The following is a 22,500-nucleotide window of genomic DNA, read 5'->3' on the forward strand; positions in this document are numbered from 1 at the left end:
AGAGGCTGGGAACATGACAATACTTCAATATGAACAATACATGTTTTGTTTTTTTAAGTCTGTTGTGTCTTTTTGGTAATTGTAAGTCATTTCGGGATTTTTACATTTTTTTTCTGTAATTTTGTGTCTTATATGGTAGTTTTTTGTCTTTTTGGGGGTATTTTTTCGTCGTTTTTTGGTTATTTTGTGTGTTTTATCAGAGAAATTCAACTTTCTTTTCTGGTTTCTGTCATTCTAACTGTGTTATTCTGCACAAAGACTGTTTGAGTCGTTCTGATTAGAGCTGCAGGACTCAGAGATTATAGAGATGTTATATAAATATGTTGCAGAGAAAGACATTAACACAGAGAGGAGAATGTAGAAAGAGACAAAAATCTCCCTGAAACATCTCGTTGGGGTTCAGAGGGTTCACTAGCTTCATATTTGATGTCTTGATGTTCTTCCTGTTGGTCCATTAAAAAAACCTCCGCTGCAATAAAAGCCTCCTCTCTACCTTCCCGCCTTTTCTTCCTCTTATTTCTTAATGAATTCTTCCGTCCGGGGTGACAGGAGCGGTGACCTCTGACCCCTCAGCAGCTCTGTGCTCCGACCAGCAGACAGCTCCAGAAACAGACGGCAGCATGAATGAAATCAGGAGGTGAGTTTATTTATAGAAGGTGGTGAAATCAGGGCAGCTCCTATAAATAGCCCAGAGGAACTCCTCCTCTGTGTGTGTGTGTGTGTGTGTGTGTGTGTGTCTTGTTTTCCCGACTCGTCCTTGTCGGGGAGAGTCTCTTATAAAAACATTTTCAATCCCACTTCTCTGCTGTTATTAAGTGTTGGCAGAAAACAGCTGATATTTAGACATTTTTTGCTCATTTTTACATCTATTTTGGGTCATTTTGCGTATTATTTAATCATTTTTACATCTATTTTTATCAACTTGTGTTAATTTTGAAAATTTTGTGTCATTTTTACATCTATTTTGGGTAATTTTGTGTCTTTTTTAGTCATTTTAACATCTATTTTGGGTCATTTTGCGTCTTTTTTAGTCATTTTTACATCTATTTTGGGTCATTTTGTGTCTTTTTTTGGTTAATATGTGTTTATTTCGATAACTATGTGTCATTTTTTGGTCATTTTTACATCTATTTTGTGTCATTTTGTGTCTTTTTCTAGTCATTTTTACATCTATTTTGGGTCATTTTGTGTCTTTTTTTGGTTAATATGTGTTTATTTCGATAACTATGTCATTTTTTAGTCATTTTTACATATATTTTGGGTCATATTGCAGCCTTTTTTGGTCAATATGTGTTTATTTCGATGACTATGTGTCATTTTTTAAAATCATTTTTACATTTTGTGTCTTTTTAGGTCATTTTTACATCTACAGTCTTGATAATAAGCAAAATCATGATCAATAAAACCATGTTAAATGTCTAGATATCAGCTCTTAAATTAACTCATATCAGATATTTTTGTTATCATTATATTTGTCCAAACAAATGAACCTTTAGTTGAACCAGACATTAGAGGTATGTTAGAGGGGCCCAAATTCATAAAAAGGCATTTTTTCGCAAATATTTAAAGAAATACACATCTAGAACAATTAGTTTCTGCAACACTATTAAAGGGAAATTAACCCTTTAGCCCAACAAGCTGTTTCAGGTCGTGTTTTTTTTTCTTTTTCTACACTCTCCTCTCTGTGTCTTTGTGTTTCACTGCAACATATAAAATCTCTATAATCTCTATAAAGTCCTCAGCTCAAATCAGAACAACTCAAACAGTCTTTGTGCAGAATAACACAGTTAGAATGACAGAAATCAGAAAAAAAAGTTGAATTTATCTGATAAAAGACACAAAATAACCAAAAAAAAAGATGTAAAAATGCAAAAAGACACAAAATGACAAAAAAAAAGATGCAAAATGACATAAATTGACAAAAGTTTGCTCCACATATTCTCCACATGTTCACATTTTTAACATAACAACATAATAAGTTCACAGTGTCTCTGAGGAGCAGAGTTTAATGTTTTTAACAGGATCTGGTCTATTTTAAATGACACATGGAGAATAAAGAGATTCTGACACTAATATCAACATTTAACACAAGAAACAGAAACTTAAGGACCGTGATGATAATTCCTGTTTTACAGTTTCTTTTTACCATAAATGGTGTTTTTGGGCGTTTTTTAAAAGATAACATTCTTCCATACTGCCTGTGGTGGATTCTGTTGCTCAGAAGTTTAACTCCAGCTGAACAGAAGCTTTCTATTGAAGAGAATCTTCAGTTTTTATCCAGAAGAGAGACAGAGATGTGGTTAGAAAGTCTCAGATGTGAGACAGAAGGAGGTCTGCACTGCTGGTACCAGATAAATACTTTAGTTCTCCTTTTTCTCTGTTCTAGACACGTTCTGATCTACGAGATCTTCCATAAACACGTCTCGTCTCTTTCTCTTCACTCTAACAGCTGATTGTCTCGTCCAGCTGTCTGCCTGTTGGAGGACAGAGGACAATTTAAACACAAACACACGGACGACGTTTTAAAGCAACGAGGACGTTAGTAGCTCAGGACACGTCTGACTGAGTGAAGTCGTTAATTCTCTTTGACTCTCTGGTCTTTAATATGTAATGAAACCTGAGAGAGAAGCTGAGGGAATCATTCATAGAAGCCTCGTATAAAGCATAAAGTATAAATAAATAAAGGAATAAATAAATGATGATGTTTGAGTTCACTGTAATTTAACATTCATGATCATTTAACAACTGTATAATACTGTAAAACAAAAACAAAATAGAGTTTAAAAATGGTTTAAAAAGTCTGACACTTCCCGGTAATTGAACTGCAATTTTTTTTGCAGATCATTTATTTCTAAAAAAAAGGATAATATACAGCAGCAGCATGTTAATTTATTATATTTTTTTCTAGATTTGTTCATGTAATAATGTTAATAATCTTAATGTAATAAATCTTGTCAAGGTAAATTATCTGTCCATGCAGCAAGATCATTTCCCTCAGATTTACTATTTGATCTGGTTTTTAGACTAAACACCTTTTTTGCAGTGTAGCAGCAGCCGCTTGAAGCTTGTAGCAGCAGCAGCTTGAAGCTTGTAGCAGCAGCATCAGCGTGAAGCTTGATGCTTGAAGCTTTGCAGCAGCATGCAGCTTGTAGCAGCAGCGTGAAGCTCGAAGTTTGAAGCTTGCAGCAGCATGCAGCTTGTAGCAGCAGCAGCATGCAGCTTGTAGCAGCAGCAGAAGCATGCAGCTTGTAGCAGCAGCAGCAGCAGGAGCAGCATGCAGCTTGTAGCAGCAGCAGCATGCAGCTTGTAGCAGCAGCAGAAGCATGCAGCTTGTAGCAGCAGCAGCAGCAGCAGCAGCATGCAGCTTGTAGCAGCAGCAGCATGCAGCTTGTAGCAGCAGCAGCATGCAGCTTGTAGCAGCAGCAGCAGCAGTGTGAGGCTTGTAGCAGCAGCAGCAGCTTGAGGCTTGAAGCGTGCAGCTTGCAGCTTGCAGCAGCAGCAGCGTGAAGCTTGTAGCAGCAGAAGCATGCAGCTTGTAGCAGCAGCAGCAGCAGCGTGAAGCTTGTAGCAGCAGCAGAAGCATGCAGCTTGTAGCAGCAGCAGCAGGCAGCTTGTAGCAGCAGCAGCATGCAGCTTGTAGCAGCAGCAGCAGCATGCAGCTTGTAGCAGCAGCAGCATGCAGCTTGTAGCAGCAGCAGCATGCCGCTTGTAGCAGCAGCAGCAGTAGCAGCGTGAGGCTTGTAGCAGCAGCAGGCAGCTTGTAGCAGCAGCAGCATGCAGCTTGTAGCAGCAGCAGCAGCAGCAGCGTGAGGCTTGTAGCAGCAGCAGGCAGCTTGTAGCAGCAGCAGCATGCAGCTTGTAGCAGCAGCAGCAGCAGCATGCAGCTTGTAGCAGCAGCAGCAGCAGCGTGAGGCTTGTAGCAGCAGCAGCAGCTTGAAGCTTGCAGCTTGCAGCAGCAGCAGGATGCAGCTCTGCCTGGTGGCTCTGTGGATTCTCAGCTCTCTGCTCTTCATTAAGATGATGACTAATAAATTATCTGCCCAGCATCCCACCACCAACCTGCCCCGCAGCACCACTGTTCCCACGATCTGCTGGCACTCACACACACTTTAACTGCACACAGCTTTACTCTGACACACACACACACACACACACACACAGGCCTGAGGCTGTTATGTCACTGCTCAGCGTGATTGTGAAGGTCTGGAAAGTGAATTTAAGCTCCTTATTGTAAGGAGAGAGGCTGAAGTCCTTATCGTTCCTTTAAAAGAAGTCTTGGTTCCAGCAGAACGTTATTACTCTGATTCTCTCTTCTCTCTCTGGAGGCAGCAGACAACCAGCACTAACTTTTAGTACGACTGTGAAAAGCAGTTTTCCCAGCGGAGCTCCGATCGAGATTTAAACCTTTCTTCTGTTTCCTGCTGAGAGGATTTGTTCCCAGCAGAACTTTCTCCTGTCGATGCCACATTTCCCTTTTAGATTTCCTGCTGCTGAGAACGAAGCTGAGCAGATTTTAGTTCAACAGTTTCAGTTTTCTCACTGACAAAATACTGTCAAACAAACAAACAGAGCTGATTAAAATAAAGAAGCATTTACTAACAAATCCAACGGCCTGAATTAAAAACACAACCTGTTTTTAGTTCTGTACAAAACATTTTGATTTATGAACACGAGTCCCAGAGTCGAGACTCGGACTTGAGTCAGACTGATTCAGAAATGGAAGAAGTATTTATAAGTATTTACTGCAGTTAAAGTTCTAATATCACTCTGTGCAATTATATGAAGGACGAAAAATACATCAGGAGAAATGAATAAATAGACAAATTAATAAATAAATGCATAATATAAAGAACTGCAAAAAATAAATGTATTATTAATTTATTTTACATTTTAATTTATTTTTATTGAACAATACTGTAAAAAAAATCTATGATGTCCCACTTTTATTTTATTGTTAATATTTAAAATAAAAAAAATTATTTTAATATTTAATTTTTGGGGGGATTTGCACAAAAAAAAAACAAGAAAACCCCTTTAAAATAATACAGTAAATTTCTGCAAAATATTTTTTTTTATGGTGTAGAATGAAAGTACACAGTAAAAACATTCGATGTATATTTGTTGTATTTTTACATTCAATTCAAGACTATTAAGCAATGTAATGATACTGTAAAAAAATAAAAAATAAAAAATAAAAAAATATAATAATAATCATAATTTTATTTGTATTAAAATAATTTATTTCAGTTTTAATATTTTATTGAATTTTTTTGTGGGATTTGCACTAAATGTAGGAAGTAAACAAGAAAAAAAAAAGATGTGAAACAACTTTTTTTACAGTATAATGTGAGATATTAAAGTGTCTCACACAGCGTCTTTCAGCCTGAAAGCTCCGCCTGCAGCGACGTCCTGCAGACAGTGAACGCATCACTGACCGCTCTGCTGCTAACAACAACAACAACAACAACAACAACAACAATAACTAACTCTATCTTCTCTAGCTTCTTCTTCTTCAGAGTCTGTTCCCCTGGTGGGAGGGAAATGAGCTCCGCTACGCCTCACAAGACTCCTCCACCTCCACACACACACACACACACACACACACACGGTTCCCGGGGCGTCCCTGCCGGCGGCCTGGCTCTGTGTGTGTGTGTGTGTGTGTGTGTGGTTCTGGTTCAGTAGTCGGTTCTGTGTTGATGAGGCTGATGAGCCTGCAGGTCGTCGTCACGGCGACAGGCTGCCTGCTTCCTCTCTGTGTGAGAGGATGCATGAAGTCCAACAGCCTTCAACCAGCAGAAACATCTAGAGCGTGAGTTAGAGCTGCGGGCGCCGCCGGGAACGCGTTTCACCCGCCTGCTGCTGCTGCTGCTGCTGCTGCTGCTCTTAAAGATCTGATATTAACGACAACGTTTCATTTACAGTTCTACACACCACAGATATGTTTTATATGTTCGTGTAATAGCTCCTAACCAGTGGTGGAAGAAGAACTCTAACTCTAACCAACTCTCTTCAACGCTCCATAGTCGTCCCGACTGAATGCACCAGGCCTGTGTGTGAAGTGCCGTGCTGTGAATGTTAGTTTTCTCTCGATACAGCAGCAGATCGATTGTCATCTCCTTTCCTCTTCCCCATCATTCACCTGTTCCTCTATTGTTTATTGCTCCTAGTCATGGCTGACATCCAGTGGTGGAAGAAGTATCCAGATCCTTTACTGCAGTAAAAGTACTAATACCACACTGTGAAATTACTCCACTGCAGTAAAAGTCCTGCATTCAAAACTTACTGAAGTAAAAGTACAAAAGTATCAGCATTAAAATGTACTCAAAGTACCAAAAGTAAAAGTACTCGTTATGCAGAATGAACCCACTCAGGTTGTTTTATATATTTCAAATCTACTATTAGATTATTATTATTATTGATAGATTTATGTAAGCAGCGTTTCAATGTTGTCAAGATAGGGCTCAATTTATAAATATATAAAAAAATAATGATAATAATAATAATATATATATATATATATATATATATATATATATATATATATATATATATATATATATATATATATTTATGTCTGAATATGTCTTCACGTCCCTCTTTGTCTCCTAGTCTCTGAATATGTCTCCTACTCCCTCACTTTGTCTCCTAGTCCCTCACTTTGTCTCCTAGACCCTTAATTTGTCTCCTAGTCCCTCACTCTGTCTCCTAGACCCTTACTCTGTCTCCTAGACCCTCACTTTGTCTCCTAGACCCTTACTCTGTCTCCTAGACCCTCACTTTGTCTCCTAGACCCTTACTTTGTCTCCTAGACCCTTACTTTGTCTCCAAGACCCTTACTCTGTCTCCTAGACCCTTACTCTGTCTCCTAGACCCTTACTCTCACTTTGTCTCTAAAGTGAGCTAAAAAAAAACAACTTAAAAGGTGGTTATATGTTAATAAAAGACAGTTATTTCAGGTTTAAATGGCTTCAAAAGATGCCAAAACTTCCTATTAAAGTCTGATGCAGAAGAAGGTATAAATGTGTTTTATAGAAGCTCAATAAATAAATAAATAATAAATAAAATCTGTTTTTCTCCTTCAGCTGCTGAGCTCTGAGACGACTGGTTAGTTTGATCCAGTCAGGCAGAAAAAATACCATCAAAACTACACAACAAACATAATGAGTGAGTGTGTGTGTGTGTGTGTGTGTGTTAGTTGGTCGGTCAGGTTCTGCCTGCAGGCAACCAACAGGAAGTGGGACAGGAGAGAGAAGAAAGAAAGAAGGAAGGAGAAAGAGAAAGAAAGAGAGAAAGAGAGAGGGAAAGAGAGAGAGAGAGAGAGAGAGAGAGAGAGAGAGAGAGAGAGAGAAGAGAGAGAGAGAGAGAGAGAGAGAGAGAAGAGAGAGAGAGAGAGAGAGAGAGAGAGAGAAAGAGAAAGAGAGAGAGAGAGATAGAGAGAGAGAGAGAGAGAGAGACAGAGAGAGAGACAGAGAGAGAGAGAGAGAGCTCCTGCAGTTACAGTTTATCTTTTTATTTTCTGCCTTAAATGTTCAACAGTGACACAAACGTTGACGTTGTCACAGGAAGCAGAATTAATCGTGTTTAAAAACAGAGAAAAATGTCAGATTTTTAATTTGATGGCTGCAGCGTCTTACAAAAAACGGAAGAACTTCATGTTTTATGTTAACAACTGAAATAGTAATTATTGACGTTCATCCATCCACTCTCGCCCGCTTACCCAGGGCCGGGTCGCGGGGGCAGTCGGACACAGTCGGGTGAAAAAAAGCAGTGAAACACGTTGCCACGACGACCGCCGACCACACAGCAGCCTGTACGTTCTGCGCTTGTGTGAGATGCAATAAGTCTCCCTAACAACGGGTGGCGCTAGTCTAAAACATGAAAACAGGAAATGACATAACGGAGAAACCATAGAAGTAACCATGGAGATTAAAAACAAAGCGCACACAGCATTAAGCTTGTTATTAGTTTTGAGAAGACATTTTGGATGTAGCCATGGCTTCCAGGGTATTTTTAAAAACGATGCAAAAAATGAAGCGAAATGTAGTTTTCTCTCCCGTGCCATGTGTTTATGTTTACTCTCGTCACTGATTCGCTAGAGCACCGCCAATCAGATCCACCCATAGTTAGCTCACAGCCAATCAGAGGACCCCACCCGGTCTGATGGAGCCAAAATAACCAATTCTTGAAGTTTACAAAGTGAATTTGTCTCTATTTGAAATGTGGGCTCCTCCTTTATCACTTTGTGTCAGTTCATCTCAGATGGGCCAAGTCTCCTAGTCTCTGAATATGTCTCCTAGTCCCTGACTTTGTGTCCTAGTCCATGACTTTGTCTCCTAGTCCCTGACTTTGTGTCCTAGTCCATGACTTTGTGTCCTAGTCCCTGACTTTGTCTCCTAGTCCTTGACTGTGTGTCCTAGTCCCTGCTCCTAGTCTCTGGATATGTCTTCTAGTCCCTCACTTTGTCTTCTAGTCCCTCACTTTGTCTTCTAGTCCCTGACTTTGTGTCCTAGTCCCTGACTTTGTGTCCTAGTCCCTGACTTTGTGTCCTAGTCCCTGACTCTGTGTCCTAGTCCCTGACTTTGTGTCCTAGTTCCTGACTTTGTGTCCTAGTCCCTGACTTTGTCCCCTAGTCCCTGACTTTGTGTCCTAGTCCCTGACTTTGTCCCCTAGTCCCTGACTTTGTGTCCTAGTCCCTGACTTTGTCTCTATTTAAAATGTGGGCTCGTCCGTCCTCAGCACATTTTCCCACTTTGTGTCTGTCTATCTCAGATGAAGCTCATGTCCTAGTCCCTGACTTTGTCTCCTAGTCCTTGCCTTTGTGTCCTAGTCCCTGGCTTTGTCTCCTAGTCCTTGACTGTGTGTCCTAGTCCCTGCTCCTAGTCTCTGGATATGTCTTCTAGTACCTCACTTTGTCTTCTAGTCCCTCACTTTGTGTCCTAGTCCCTGACTCTGTGTCCTAGTCCCTGACTTTGTGTCCTAGTCCCTGACTCTGTGTCCTAGTCCCTGACTTTGTGTCCTAGTCCCTGACTTTGTGTCCTAGTCCCTGACTCTGTGTCCTAGTCCCTGACTTTGTGTCCTAGTCCCTGACTCTGTGTCCTAGTCCCTGACTCTGTGTCCTAGTCCCTGACTTTGTGTCCTAGTCCCTCCTCCTTATCTCATAAAACAAAATCAAAACGTTCCCAAAACGTGGAAAGTATAAAAACATGTATTTTGTATATTTTTATGTATTTTATATATTTCTAGTGGTCGTCTGATGATGTTTAAGCTGACGGTGTTAGAGATGGTTGGTGGGCGCTCTAATGTCCGCCTCGGGTCCCAACAGACCAGAGACTCGAACTCTGGCAACTAAAAGGACAAAAGCAGAAAGCAGCCGAGTGAAGCGAGAGGAAGTGAAGCGATGTGATGTGAGCAGCAGCAGCCTGCAGCAACAGTCCTCTATTCAGCCGACGATATAAAGGATCGGCCCGCGGGACGACTCGGTCCTCAGAGACACTCAGAGAAAAGACCAGGTCCCCACTCCGCTGCTTACACTGGAAAACTACACACGGAGTTAATGCGCCAACATGGAGCCTCAATTACTGAGAGATCATCAGGCAGAGAGAGATTCAGAGATTCAGAGATTCAGAGATTCAGAGATTCAGAGACTCAGAGATTCAGAGATTCAGAGATTCAGAGATTCAGAGATTCAGAGAGACTCGGAGAGACTCGGAGCTCTCAGCACGACGAGAAAGAAACTTAACGACCAGTAAAATATAAAACATGACTTCTGACCATGAAATCACTTTGATCAGGATCAGCTGATTAATTATTATCAATAACAAACTGAAAAACTGAAAATCACACACAGAAAAAAAAAGACAGAGTGAGGGACTAGGAGACAGAGTCAGGGACTAGGAGCAGGGACTAGGAGCAGGGACTAGGAGACAGAGTCAGGGACTAGGAGCAGGGACTAGGAGACAGAGTCAGGGACTAGGAGCAGGGACTAGGAGACAGAGTCAGGGACTAGGGGACAGAGTCAGGGACTAGGAGACAGAGTCAGGGACTAGGAGCAGGGACTAGGAGACAGAGTCAGGGACTAGGGGACAGAGTCAGGGACTAGGAGACAGAGTCAGGGACTAGGAGACAGAGTCAGGGACTAGGAGCAGGGACTAGGAGACAGAGTCAGGGACTAGGGGACAGAGTCAGGGACTAGGAGACAGAGTCAGGGACTAGGAGACAGAGTCAGGGACTAGGAGCAGGGACTAGGAGACAGAGTCAGGGACTAGGAGACAGAGTCAGGGACTAGGAGACAGAGTCAGAGACTAGGAGCAGGGACTAGGAGACAGAGTCAGGGACTAGGAGACAGAGTCAGGGACTAGGAGACAGTGAGGGACTAGGAGACAGAGTCAGGGACTAGGAGACAGAGTCAGGGACTAGGAGCAGGGACTAGGAGACAGAGTCAGGGACTAGGAGACAGAGTCAGGGACTAGGAGACAGAGTCAGAGACTAGGAGCAGGGACTAGGAGACAGAGTCAGGGACTAGGAGACAGAGTCAGGGACTAGGAGACAATGAGGGACTAGGAGACAGAGTCAGGGACTAGGAGACAGAGTCAGGGACTAGGAGCAGGGACTAGGAGACAGAGTCAGGGACTAGGAGACAGAGTCAGGGACTAGGAGCAGGGACCAGGAGACAGAGTCAGGGACTAGGAGACAGAGTCAGGGACTAGGAGACAGAGTCAGGGACTAGGAGACAGAGTCAGGGACTAGGAGGCAGAGTCAGGGACTAGGAGACAGAGTCAGGGACTAGGAGACAGAGTCAGGGACTAGGAGACAGAGTCAGGGACTAGGAGCAGGGACTAGGAGACAGAGTCAGGGACTAGGAGACAGAGTCAGGGACTAGGAGACAGAGTCAGGGACTAGGAGACAGAGTCAGGGACTAGGAGACAGGCTGACCTGAGATAAACTGAGACATATATTCAGTGATTTAATTATTAATAAAACATGTTTCTAGTCGTTCTGTTAACTGAAGGCTGAATAAACTGAATAAAGAGATCAAGTGAGTCGTTGCTGCTGAATTATTTTGCACAGAAAACATTTTTTAACTTTAACCTTTGACCTCCTCAATACTTAAAATATCTGAGAAGTGATGTTTTTATTCTGCTGTCAGTCTGATCAGACGAGTCACAGCTAGAGACTAGAGGGACACGTAATTAACTCAGAGGAGGAGGAGGAGGAGGAAGAGAAGAGAGAGGAGGAGGAGAGAGAGAGAGAAGGAGGAGGAGGAGAGAGAGAAGGAGGAGGAGGAGGAGGAGGAGGAGGAGGAGAGAGAGGAGAAGGAGGAGTAGAGAGAGGAGGAGGGGGAGGGGGAGGGGAGAAGGAGAGAGAGAAGGAGGAGGAGGAGGAGGAGGAGAAGAGAGAGGAGGAGGAGGAGAGAGAGAAGGAGGAGGAGGAGGAGGAGGGGGAGGAGGACGAGGAGGAGAAGGAGGAGGAGGAGAGGAGGAAGAGAGAGAGGAGGAGGAGAAGGAAGAGAGAGAGGAGGAGGAGTAGAGAGAGGAGGAGGAGAGGGGGAGGAGGAGGAGGAGGAGGAGGAGGAGGAGGAGGAGGAGAAGGAGGAGGAGGAGGAGGAGGAGAGGAGGAGAAGAGAGAGGAGCAGGAGGAGGAGAAGGAGGAGGAGGAGAAGGAGGAGGAGGAGGAGAGGAGGAGAAGAGAGAGGAGCAGGAGGAGGAGGACGAGAAGAGAGAGGAGGAGGAGGAGAGGAGGAGGACGAGAAGAGAGAGGAGGAGGAGGAGAGGAGGAGGAGAGGAGGAGGAGGAGGAGGAGGAGGAGGAGGAGGAGGAGGAGGAGGAGAACAGCTGCAGTGCAGCAGACTAAACGTTGAAATTGTTGTCGTCTGAGTTTCTCTCTTTCCATGATGTCAGAAAGAATCTTTCTCTCTCTAACGTCTCTCTTCTTTCTTTCTTTCTTTCTTTCTTTCTTCCTCCTGTTCTTTAATCGATATCAAACTGTGAGATCCAAACTGAATCTCCAGGAGGTTTATGATGGAGGAACATCTGGAGCTGAAGATGATCACAGCAGAGAGAAACTTCCTGTTTGATTGTTTCTACTAGAGACAGAAGCTGTGATCCAAACATGTTAATCACATTATCTTCTGAAAACTGAAATGATCAAAGTGTGGGCTCTTATTGGACGGGCTCTAATTTATAACTCAATCATAACTTCAGACAAGAAACAAAAGTTGATTCTGGCATTAAAAGAGAAATTTATCTTTACACTCCTGTAACACTGTCAGACTCAACATGGATCCCTATATGGATCCTTTCATATCATATACAAATATATAACATGATACATATCATGGTTTCTGTTCATTCAAGAAACAAATAGTCTTTATAAAGGAGGGAGGTAGCAGGAGGAGGAAGAGGAGGAGGAGCAGGAGGAGGAGGAGCAGGAGAGAGGAGGGGGGAGATTGACTCTTTCATAGGGTTGTCACCATACTAAAATGTTCAACTCGATACCGATACTCAGGTAAATATTTGATACTCTATACCATTTTCGATACCACCAGGATAAAAACAAAGACCCCAAAATTTAACAGAAATATTTTTATTAACAAGAAAAATGTTAAAATGAACAGAACCACAGGTTAAATATTTATAATAAAAAACAGTTGTGCAAAAAGAAACTGTAACTATGATAACAAGCTTCAGGTCTGAGGTAGTAAAAAATAAATAAATACAATAAACAATAACAATTAGAACAATATTTTGAGGTTGTGTGCTGTTCACGGGAGGGTATCAATACTTTTGAAAATGAGTATCATATCCGGATACAACGTTTTAGTATCGATACTTTTGACAACCCTACTCTTTCAAGGCAGATAATCACCTAACATCATGATTTAAAGTCCTTATTCAGAGTGTTTTTGTGCAGAAACATGAACATTAATGTTAAACTTCTGTTCTGTGTTAAATGAAGGTAAAATAAGATAATAAATGAATAAAAAGAAGAGAAATGGAGGCGAGACGCCACATTCAGCTGTAGTATCAGTCATCGCCTGGCTCACACACACATCTGACACCAGGCAGCATCCAGCTTTTCAATTAGTGTGTGACACACACACACACACACACACACACACACAGTAGCAGGCTGCAGCTGACTGGCCTCCTGTATAAACTGTCCAAACACGCCTGCTGCACCATGACTCACAGGCTGGTTAGTGTCGCTGAATACACCAGGTGTGTGTGTGTGTGTGTGTGTGTGTGTGTGTGTGTGTGAATCATCTCCCTCCTCCTCTCGCTCTAATTTGCTCTCATCAGCAGAGAAAATCCCGTCTGCTGCTCCTGAATCATTAATCCAGAGAGCAGAAAGCGTTTGTTTGGAGAATATTTAAGATATCTAAACAAAACAAAACATCAGCAGTCATAAATCTAACTGACTATAATGGAAAACACACCGGCTCGTTATTCAGCTGCAGCTCAATAAACATCGAGGGGAACCGACGTTTCTCTGGACCGGAAAACAAATTCAACATCCAAGTTTCAGCTTTTATTCTTTTAATTCTGTCAGGCAGCACGCTGCAACCAGAGGCTACATTAAAGTTTTAATAGATTCATTATTATTATTATTGTTATTATTATTATTATTATTATTATTATTATTATTAGAATCTTATATATGATGCAGTTTGGGAAAAGTAATAAATAATTATGGAGCCAAGGGAGGGGGCTGATATAATAACGTTTTTGAACATAACTTGCCTTTTTTTACGTAACTTGCGTTTTTTTTTACGTAACTTGCGTTTTTTTTTTTTATGTAACTTGCGTTTTTTTTAACGTAACTTGCGTTTTTTTTATGTAACTTGCATTTTTTTCATAACTTGCAGTTTTTTTACGTAACTTGCATTTTTTACGTAACTTGCGGCAGTCACGTGACCCTTGCACCTCATTTCAGTACATTTATTTCCTGTTTAAACTGTATTTTATAACGCCTTAGCAGAAAGTTTTCTGCCCTAAACCTAAGGTCAGTGGTTTAACAGCATAAATCCACAGAAACTGCACCTTTTTTTGCGATATCATGAGCCAAAAATGTGTTGCAAAACCAAAACAAGCAGCTAAAAGAGGCCAAAAAGGCTCCACAGAGCTGCAGAGCTGCAGACAGACTCTCTGTTTTATAACTGATTAAAGGTTCTGGGTGTTTGTGAACTGGTTTGACAGATTCTGAACAAATGTTTCATTGGCTCTGAGTTTTTAAAAGCTTTTTTAATTTTTTTTTACAGCATTTGGAGGCCTTTCTGTTGGACACATGGCTCCTCTTTGCTGTGTTTTCTTCACAGGAAACTCTATTAATATCTCTGTGGTGAGTTGTTGCAGGCGCTTGCACCAGAGTAATAATGTTTGTGATTAAATTGTCTCCTCTGAACTTTGCTGTGTCGGTTTCCTGCTCAGTTTATTGAGTTCAGATGAAGACGACCACATTCATCCACTGCTTCATCGAGATATTATCCAGCAGTTATTACATCACGTGTTATTAAAAACAGACTGTGGAGGAAAAAAGACGTGTATTATGTTGTTTTTATCCTGTTTTACCTCTTTGTTCATGCTGCATTCAGGTCACGTGGGGAATATCATGCATGGAGGCTACAAAGTGGGAAATTCAACTAAAATGTGTCTTTAGTTGCAGCTCTATCATGCTGTAGAACTCCCCTGCTTTCTACTCTGTTTTTACTCTAAATAAAACCATAATTTAGTAAATAAACATCATGTTTTGTTGGAGAAGACTTTAAACTAACGATTGAGACCAAAAAATCATGATGAGAATGTTTGCTGAGTTCATAAATCAGGTCAGAAGTCAGATCTTTTCTCTATTAACGTACATACAAACTGACTTCTTGCTGCAGCCGGTGGAGTCGCCCCCTGCTGGACTTTGTTCGGTAGATACATAAAAAAAAAATATTTTAACCCAAACCCTGATATTTCCCCCAACTTTAACCATTTGGTTGTGTTCCCTAAACCTAACCAAGAAGATTTGGTTTGAATTCACAACTTTTAACCCCTTTAAATGTATGTTTTCTTTAAGAGACCACCAAAAATACAGTGTTTATCATAAAAAAGAAGCTGTTAAAAAGGGCATTATTGTCACAGTTTTAAATTTTCCGACCATAGTTTACTAAAGTTCCTGTTATAAAAAGTGACCAAAGACAGGAGAGGGTGAAACATGACAATACTTCAATATGTACAATATCTGGAGACAATTCTACGTCTTTTTTTTGGGTAATTTTGTTTCTTTTCTACACCATGCAAATACTTTGTTTTATTTTTATGTCTTCTTTTGGTTGTTTTGTGATTCGTGACACTTGTGGGCACTTTGAAAAAAGTCCATATTATTTGAATAAAAATCATTTTTTTCTGGTTTCCGTCATTCTAACTGTGTTATTCTGATCAAAGACAGTTCGAGTTGTTCTGATTGTTCTGATTCCACAGAGCTGCAGGACTTTGAGATTTATACACATTTTATATGTTGACTTTACGTCTTTTTTGGTGATTTCACATATTTTTGTGTCTTCTTTGGTCAATTTGTGTCTTTTTTGGGTAATTTTGTGTCTTTTTTTGGTAATTTTGTGTCTTTTTTTTTTTGGTAATTTTGTGTCTTTTTTTGATAATTTGTCTTTTTTTATAAACTTTTTTTTGGTAATTTGTGTCTTTTTTGGCAATTTTGTGTCTTTTTTTAGTAATCTGTGCCTTTTTGTCTTTTTCTGTCAATTTGTGTCTTTTTTGTTAATTTTGTGTCTTCTTTTGGTGATTTTGTGTCTTTTTTTGGTGATTTTGTGTCTTTTATTGGTGATTTTGTGTCTTTTTTTGGTAATTTTGTGTCTTTTTTTGGTGATTTTGTGTCTTTTTTTGGAAATTTTGTGTCTTTTTTTGGTGATTTTGTGTCTTTTTTTGGGTGATTTTGTGTCTTATTTTGGGTAATTTTGTGTCTTTTTTGGTGATTTTGTGTCTTTTTTGGGTGATTTTGTGTCTTATTTTGGGTAATTTTGTGTCTTTTTTGGTGATTTTGTGTCTTTTTTGGGTGATTTTGTGTCTTTTTTTGGTGATTTTGTGTCTTTTTTGGTCACATTGTCACATTGTGACACTTGTGTGCACTTGGAAACGTGTTTATATATAAATTATGTTTCAAAAAAGGAATTTATCATATAAATTCAACTTTCTTTCTGGTTTCTGTCCTTCTAACTGTGTTATTCTGAGTTGCTCTGATTCTGTGGAGCTGCAGGACTTCTAACCAACATGTAACCTGATTCTACTAGTGTTGAGGAGAGTTTCCTCCTCAGTGAAGAGTCTTGGTTCTGCTGGTATTCCTGATGTTTCAGCCTCTCTAATGTGTTTTCCGTGTCATGTGACAGAAACAGATAAATGTCCTGATCTGCTCCGGAGCTCTGCGCTGCTAATGGATGAACGGCTACATGCAACCAGCTCCAGCTGCTCTCTACACTTCAATTATAATATAAATATTTCCTCATTACATAAATCCACTTACACACACTACAAATGTCAGACTTGACAAAATAAAAGCCCCACAGGAAAGCAACACCCCGAAGCTGCTTTCTGTTTCTGCTTCTGAGAGAAAAGAGAGAAAACCCCGGCAGGGTTTTAAAGAAAAAGACAGAATCTAACAAATATCAGGAGAGTTTAATGTTTCTTACAGCCCACTAACGTTCATCAGCTATAATATTTATATAAATATGCAAGAAATGTAGAAAAAGTGCAAGTAATGTGACAGGAACAGATATTTTTTTAACCCGAAGTAGCTCGATTTTACTCAGAGGGAAAAGGTCTTGAGTGATGTGTGATTATATTTGTTAATTTGTGTCTTTTTTTTTGGTTATTTTGTGTCTTTTTTAGTAATTTCTTTTTTTGGTAATTTTGTGTCTTTTTTTTTTGTGGTAATTTTGTGTCTTTTTTTGATAATTTGTCTTTTTTTATTATTATTTTTATTGGTAATTTGTGCCTTTTTGTCTTTTTCTGTCAATTTGTGTCTTTTTTGTTAATTTTGTGTCTTTTTTTGGTAATTTTGTGTCTTTTTTTTGTGGTAATTTTGTGTCTATTTTCCTCATTACATAAATCCTCTTACACACACTACAAATGTCAGACTTGACAAAATAAAAGCCCCACAGGAAAGCAACACCCCGAAGCTGCTTTCTGTTTCTGCTTCTGAGAGAAAAGAGAGAAAACCCCGGCAGGGTTTTAAAGAAAAAGACAGAATCTAACAAATATCAGGAGAGTTTAATGTTTCTTACAGCCCACAAACGTTCATCAGCTGTAATATTTATATAAATATGCAAGAAATGTAGGAAAAGTGCAAATAATGTGACAGAAACAGATATTTTTTTAACCCGAAGTAGCTCATTTTTACTCAGAGGGAAAAAGTCTTGAGTGATGTGTGATTTTATTTCTTGAAATTATAAAAAGTACATGATATACAATCAGAAATATATGTTATAATTAAGTACGTGCCAATATTAAATAAATCAATTTGATGCTTTGAAGTAGAATCTGATCCATTTATTGTTTGTCTGATATCTGCTGTTATGAAAACTTTTTTAAAGAACATATAAATCAGAGTCAAAGACTGATGTCTTTCAACAATTTATAAAAAACTAAAACAACAAATTATAATTTCACTCATAATTGTGTTTAAATTTTATTCAAATTTACTTTTATTTTCTGTCACTAAATTGCTGTGAAAAAAACTATAAATTCAGAGTTTTTAAAAAAAACATACTTTACAAAATATTTTCATGTTATGAGGTATTTTAATTCATCATAGTATGTTGTAAAAAAATCGTTAAAAAACATCATAATATTGTAGCTGTGTCTTTACAGGAAGCCCTGGACAAGGCTTTTTTTCAAAATAAAACCCCCCAAAGTAGCTATATCTAAATAGAAAGTTGTGTTAAGTGTTTTTTAATGAAAAAACATAAACAAATACTAGTTTAGTAGAATAAAAACCTGAGAGATAACTGTGTCTGAACAGGAAACCCAAGGCAAGGCTGTTTTCCAAAATAAAAGCATCACAAAGTAGCTATATCTAAATAGAAAGTTAGGTTTTGTGTTGTTTTCATGAAGAACAATAGCAACCAGTAGTTTAGTAGAATAAAAACAGAAACAGGAAACCCAGAGCACAGGGCTGTTTTTCAAAATAAAAGTCCCACAAAGCAGCTCTATCTAAATAGAAAGTTATGTTTTGTGTTTTGTTTTATGAAAAAAACATAAGCAACAAGTACTTAAGTAGAATAAAAACCCACAAAAGGAAACAGGAAACCCAGCACAATGCTGTTTTTCAAAATAAAAGCCCCACAAAGTAGCTATATCTAAATATAAAGTTATTTTTTGTGGGGTTTTTTAAAACGAAAAAAACATAAGCAACCAGTAGTTTAGTAGAATAAAAACGGAAACAGGAAACCCAGCACAATGCTGTTTTTCAAAATAAAAGCCCCACAAAGTAGCTATATCTAAATATAAAGTCATGTTTTGTGTTTCGTTTTATGAAAAAAACATAAGCAACAAGTAGTTTAGTAGAATAAAAACCCACAACAGGAAACAGGAAACCCAGCACAAGGCTTTTTTTCAAAATAAAAGCCCCGCAAAGTAGCTATATTTAAATAGAAAGTTATTTTTTGTGGGGTTTTTTAAAACAAAAAAAACATAAGCAACCAGTAGTTTAGTAGAATAAAAACGGAAACAGGAAACCCAGCACAATGCTGTTTTTCAAAATAAAAGCCCCACAAAGTAGCTATATCTAAATATAAAGTTATGTTTTGTGTTTCGTTTTATGAAAAAAACATAAGCAACAAGTAGTTTAGCAGAATAAAAACCCACAACAGGAAACAGGAAACCCAGCACAAGGCTGTTTTTCAAAATAAAAGCCCCGCAAAGTAGTTATATTTAAATAGAAAGTTATTTTTCGTGGGGGTTTTTTAAAACGAAAAAAACATAAGCAACCAGTAGTTTAGTAGAATAAAAATGGAAACAGGAAACCCAGCACAATGCTGTTTTTCAAAATAAAAGCCCCACAAAGTAGCTATATCTAAATAGAAAGTTATGTTTTGTGTTTCGTTTTATGAAAAAAACATAAGCAACAAGTAGTTTAGCAGAATAAAAACCCACAACAGGAAACAGGAAACCCAGCACAATGCTGTTTTTCAAAATAAAAGCCCCACAAAGTAGCTATATCTAAATATAAAGTTATGTTTTGTGTTCCGTTTTATGAAAAAAAAACATAAGCAACCAGTAGTTTAGTAGAATGAATAACAAAAACAGGAAACAGGAAACCACAAGCACAAGGCTGTTTTTCAAAATAAAAGCCCCGCAAAGTAGCTATATTTAAATAGAAAGTTATTTTTCGTGGGGGTTTTTAAAAACGAAAAAAACATAAGCAACCAGTAGTTTAGTAGAATAAAAAACGGAAACAGGAAACCACAAGCACAAGGCTGTTTTTCAAAATAAAAGCCCCATAAAGTAGCTATATCTTAATGGGACAATAAGGGCATGGCTGTATTGTAAAACTCAAGTTGGAATCTTCTAGTTAGGTTGTGTTTTGTGTGATTTTGGTGTTTTAAAGGGTTAATTACCTAATAAAACCGAAACCAGATAAACAGAATCTGAATCCAGTGTGAGTCTGGATTGGTCCTACCTGATGATGTCATCGTTGTGTCCCAGGTAGAACCTCTGGCTGTGCTCTCTGGTGTTGTAAACGACGCCGACGCCGGCCACGAAGTACACCACCTCCTTCCCGGCGGTGTAGTACAGGTTATTGCGGCACTGGTGGCCCCGGTACCCGTAGACCCAGTCCAGCCTGAGCCGGCAGCCCGGGGCGCTCCGGTCCGACATGCTCACTCATCTGACGGACACCGTGTCCGCCGCCGCCGCCGCTGCTGGTTGACTCCTACTGATGCTGCTGCTGGGTTAAGATCCTCCAGAGAACAACACATTTATTATCAGTTAACTGAGGTTTATCCATGGAAATTTACAGTTTTAATCCGTTTTTACAGTTGCAGATATGGTTTTTTCTACTCTAAAAATACAGAAAATACATTTTGCTGAGTGTAAAATAAAGGAAACTTTCTGTTTTGTGATAGCAAAACCTTTAATTTAAATAATAATAATAATAATAATAATAATTTAAAAGACAATTTAACTTTTTTATCTCTTAATTTACTGTAAGAAACCAGAAAGTGTCCTTGATTTTCCATTTAGCAATATGTGTATTTTTATTTTATTTTGTTTATTATATTTAATTTATTGCATTGTATTTATTTATTTTAAACATATAATCCACAGTAATTTAACATCCAAGGCCATTAAACATTTGAATAATACTGTAAAAAAATATGTTCATTATATTAATTTACAGGTTTCGATTTATAGTTTATGGTAAATATTTGTAATTGAAGTAATTTACCTTTTTTTAAAATAAGATTTGCACAAGATGTTACAAAAGTGGAAGTTATTTTGTAGATATATCTGAAATATTGTAATAATTTGCTTTATTATTAATATAAAGACTAGATAACTCAATATAAAGTTCCTCCCTGCAGGTTTATTGTCTATAAAATGCTTAAAAATCTGTTTTAATCACATTTATTCATGCAACTAATGGGTTGTGGTTATGATAATTATTATAATGCGTCCGTGGGGGTAAATTGTGACATTTTCATATAATTGCACCACAGAAACACATAATTATTGTGTTATTTCAGTAGTTAAGGGTCATTTTCCATCTCAGAAGTATTTGCATCATTTTGCATCCACTTTAAAATCAAACATGTTACAAAAGTGGGTGTAATTTTGCAGAAATATTGTAATAATTTACTTTATTTCTATGAATTGATGCATGAAATATGCTTTTATTAAAGCTGGAGCAACAAAGAAGCTGATAACTAAATATAAAGCTCCTCCCTGCAGGTTTATTTTCGATAAAATGCTCAATAATCAGTTTATAATCACATTTATTCATGCAACTCTGATTTTAGTGACATTTTCATATAATTGTACCACAGAAACATATAATTATTGTGTTATTTAAGAGTCATTTTTCATCTCTGAAGTATTTGCGTAATTTTGCATTCACTTTAAAATCAAACATGTTACAACACTGGACATAATTTTGTCAATATATTGTAATAATTTAGTTTATTTATATCAATTGATGCAAGAAATCTGCCTGTATTTAAGCTGGAGCAACAAAGAAGCTTAGATGTTACAAAAGTGGATGTGATTTTGCAGAAATATTGTAATAATTTACTTGATTTTCTTCAGAATCAATTCAATAAATCAAAAACGGGTCTGATAACTGAACATAAAGCTCCTCCCTGCAGGTTTATTATCAATAAAATGCTCAATAATCAGTTTATAATCACATTTATTCCTGCAACTCTGACTCCACTGACATTTTCATATAATTGCACCACAGAAACATTTAATTATCGTGTTATTTTAATACTTACGGGTCATTTTCCATCTCTGAAGTATTTCCACAGTTTTGCATCCACTTTAGAATCAGCTGTTCATGTCCTCAGCAGATAATATCTCAGAGTTTATTGCTCCTCTTCATCATCATCTTCCTCCTCCTGCAGAGTTTCTGATGCACTTTATGGACTTTTCTGTCTCCTGTGGCTTCACTCTAATATCCTTTAATGCTCCTGAAGGGACTAATTGTGTTTTTATTGCACTGTGAATGATAAAACAGTGACTTTTAACGGCCCCATCTCGCCTTGTGCTATTAAATATCTGCTGTTATTATAAAATAATAACTTTTTTTTAAGCCTCATTCATGTTTTTGTCTGGAATATTCTTGTTTTTTTTCCTGCAGGAAATAGAAGAAAAATGTCCTGATGAGTCTGGAAAGTTCTGTGCAAAAACAACAAAGAGGCAGAATGAAAACAAGTGATGGAGGATTGTGCTCCTGGAGGATATAATCCCCCCTCACACTAATCCCCAGGCCGGGCCAGGGCTACTCCAGCCCGGGTGCTGCTCCCCCTGACTCCCTCTCACTGAGCCCTCAGCATCCTGCCTGCAGCGCCGGAGGAGGAAAACGTGCAGCGGCTCACAAACCCATTCACAAATCTGTGCGTGAGTAAAAACCCGGCGGAGTCCGTCAGGAGGACAGGAGGGTGTGTAATAATCCCCAATCTCAAAATAAAAGAAGCGGATTATTTCCTGTGTGAAAGGTCCGGGCAGCTCCGCGGAGAACCAGATGAAGCAGCAGCGGGACAAGAGGGACTTTAATCCCCGCAGATGGTGCAGCTCCAGCGGGCAGAGCAGGGCAGCAGCCCGGGTTCACTCCGCAGCATCCCGGCCGGAGAGTCCTGATTCCCGGCAGGAGGAGAGCATCCTCCCGCTGCAGCTGGTCCTCCACCCACAGACAGACAGGCAGGCAGACAGGCAGACAGGCAGAGAGACAGACAGCTGGAGGGACAGACAGGCAGGCAGGCGGACAGACAGACAGGTGGGCAGACAGACA

At 39.0% G+C, this 22,500-nt stretch overlaps 1 protein-coding gene across 1 annotated transcript in view; it reads right to left on the bottom strand.

The window, feature by feature from the left end:
* Positions 1-22,014, bottom strand: part of LOC131993935 (echinoderm microtubule-associated protein-like 6) — an 87,790-nt gene extending 65,776 nt beyond the window's left edge. The window contains exons 1-2 of the mRNA XM_059360014.1: positions 21,485-22,014; positions 19,672-19,951 (exon numbers count right to left, since the gene is read on the bottom strand). Of these exons, the coding sequence (XP_059215997.1) occupies positions 19,672-19,868 (197 nt within the window). The 5' untranslated portion in view covers positions 19,869-19,951; positions 21,485-22,014. The remainder of the gene's footprint in view (positions 1-19,671; positions 19,952-21,484) is intronic.
* Between the last annotated feature and the right edge of the window lie 486 nt (positions 22,015-22,500).

The sequence above is a fragment of the Centropristis striata genome, chromosome 20, assembly GCF_030273125.1.
Source record: "Centropristis striata isolate RG_2023a ecotype Rhode Island chromosome 20, C.striata_1.0, whole genome shotgun sequence".
Taxonomy (NCBI): domain Eukaryota; kingdom Metazoa; phylum Chordata; class Actinopteri; order Perciformes; family Serranidae; genus Centropristis; species Centropristis striata.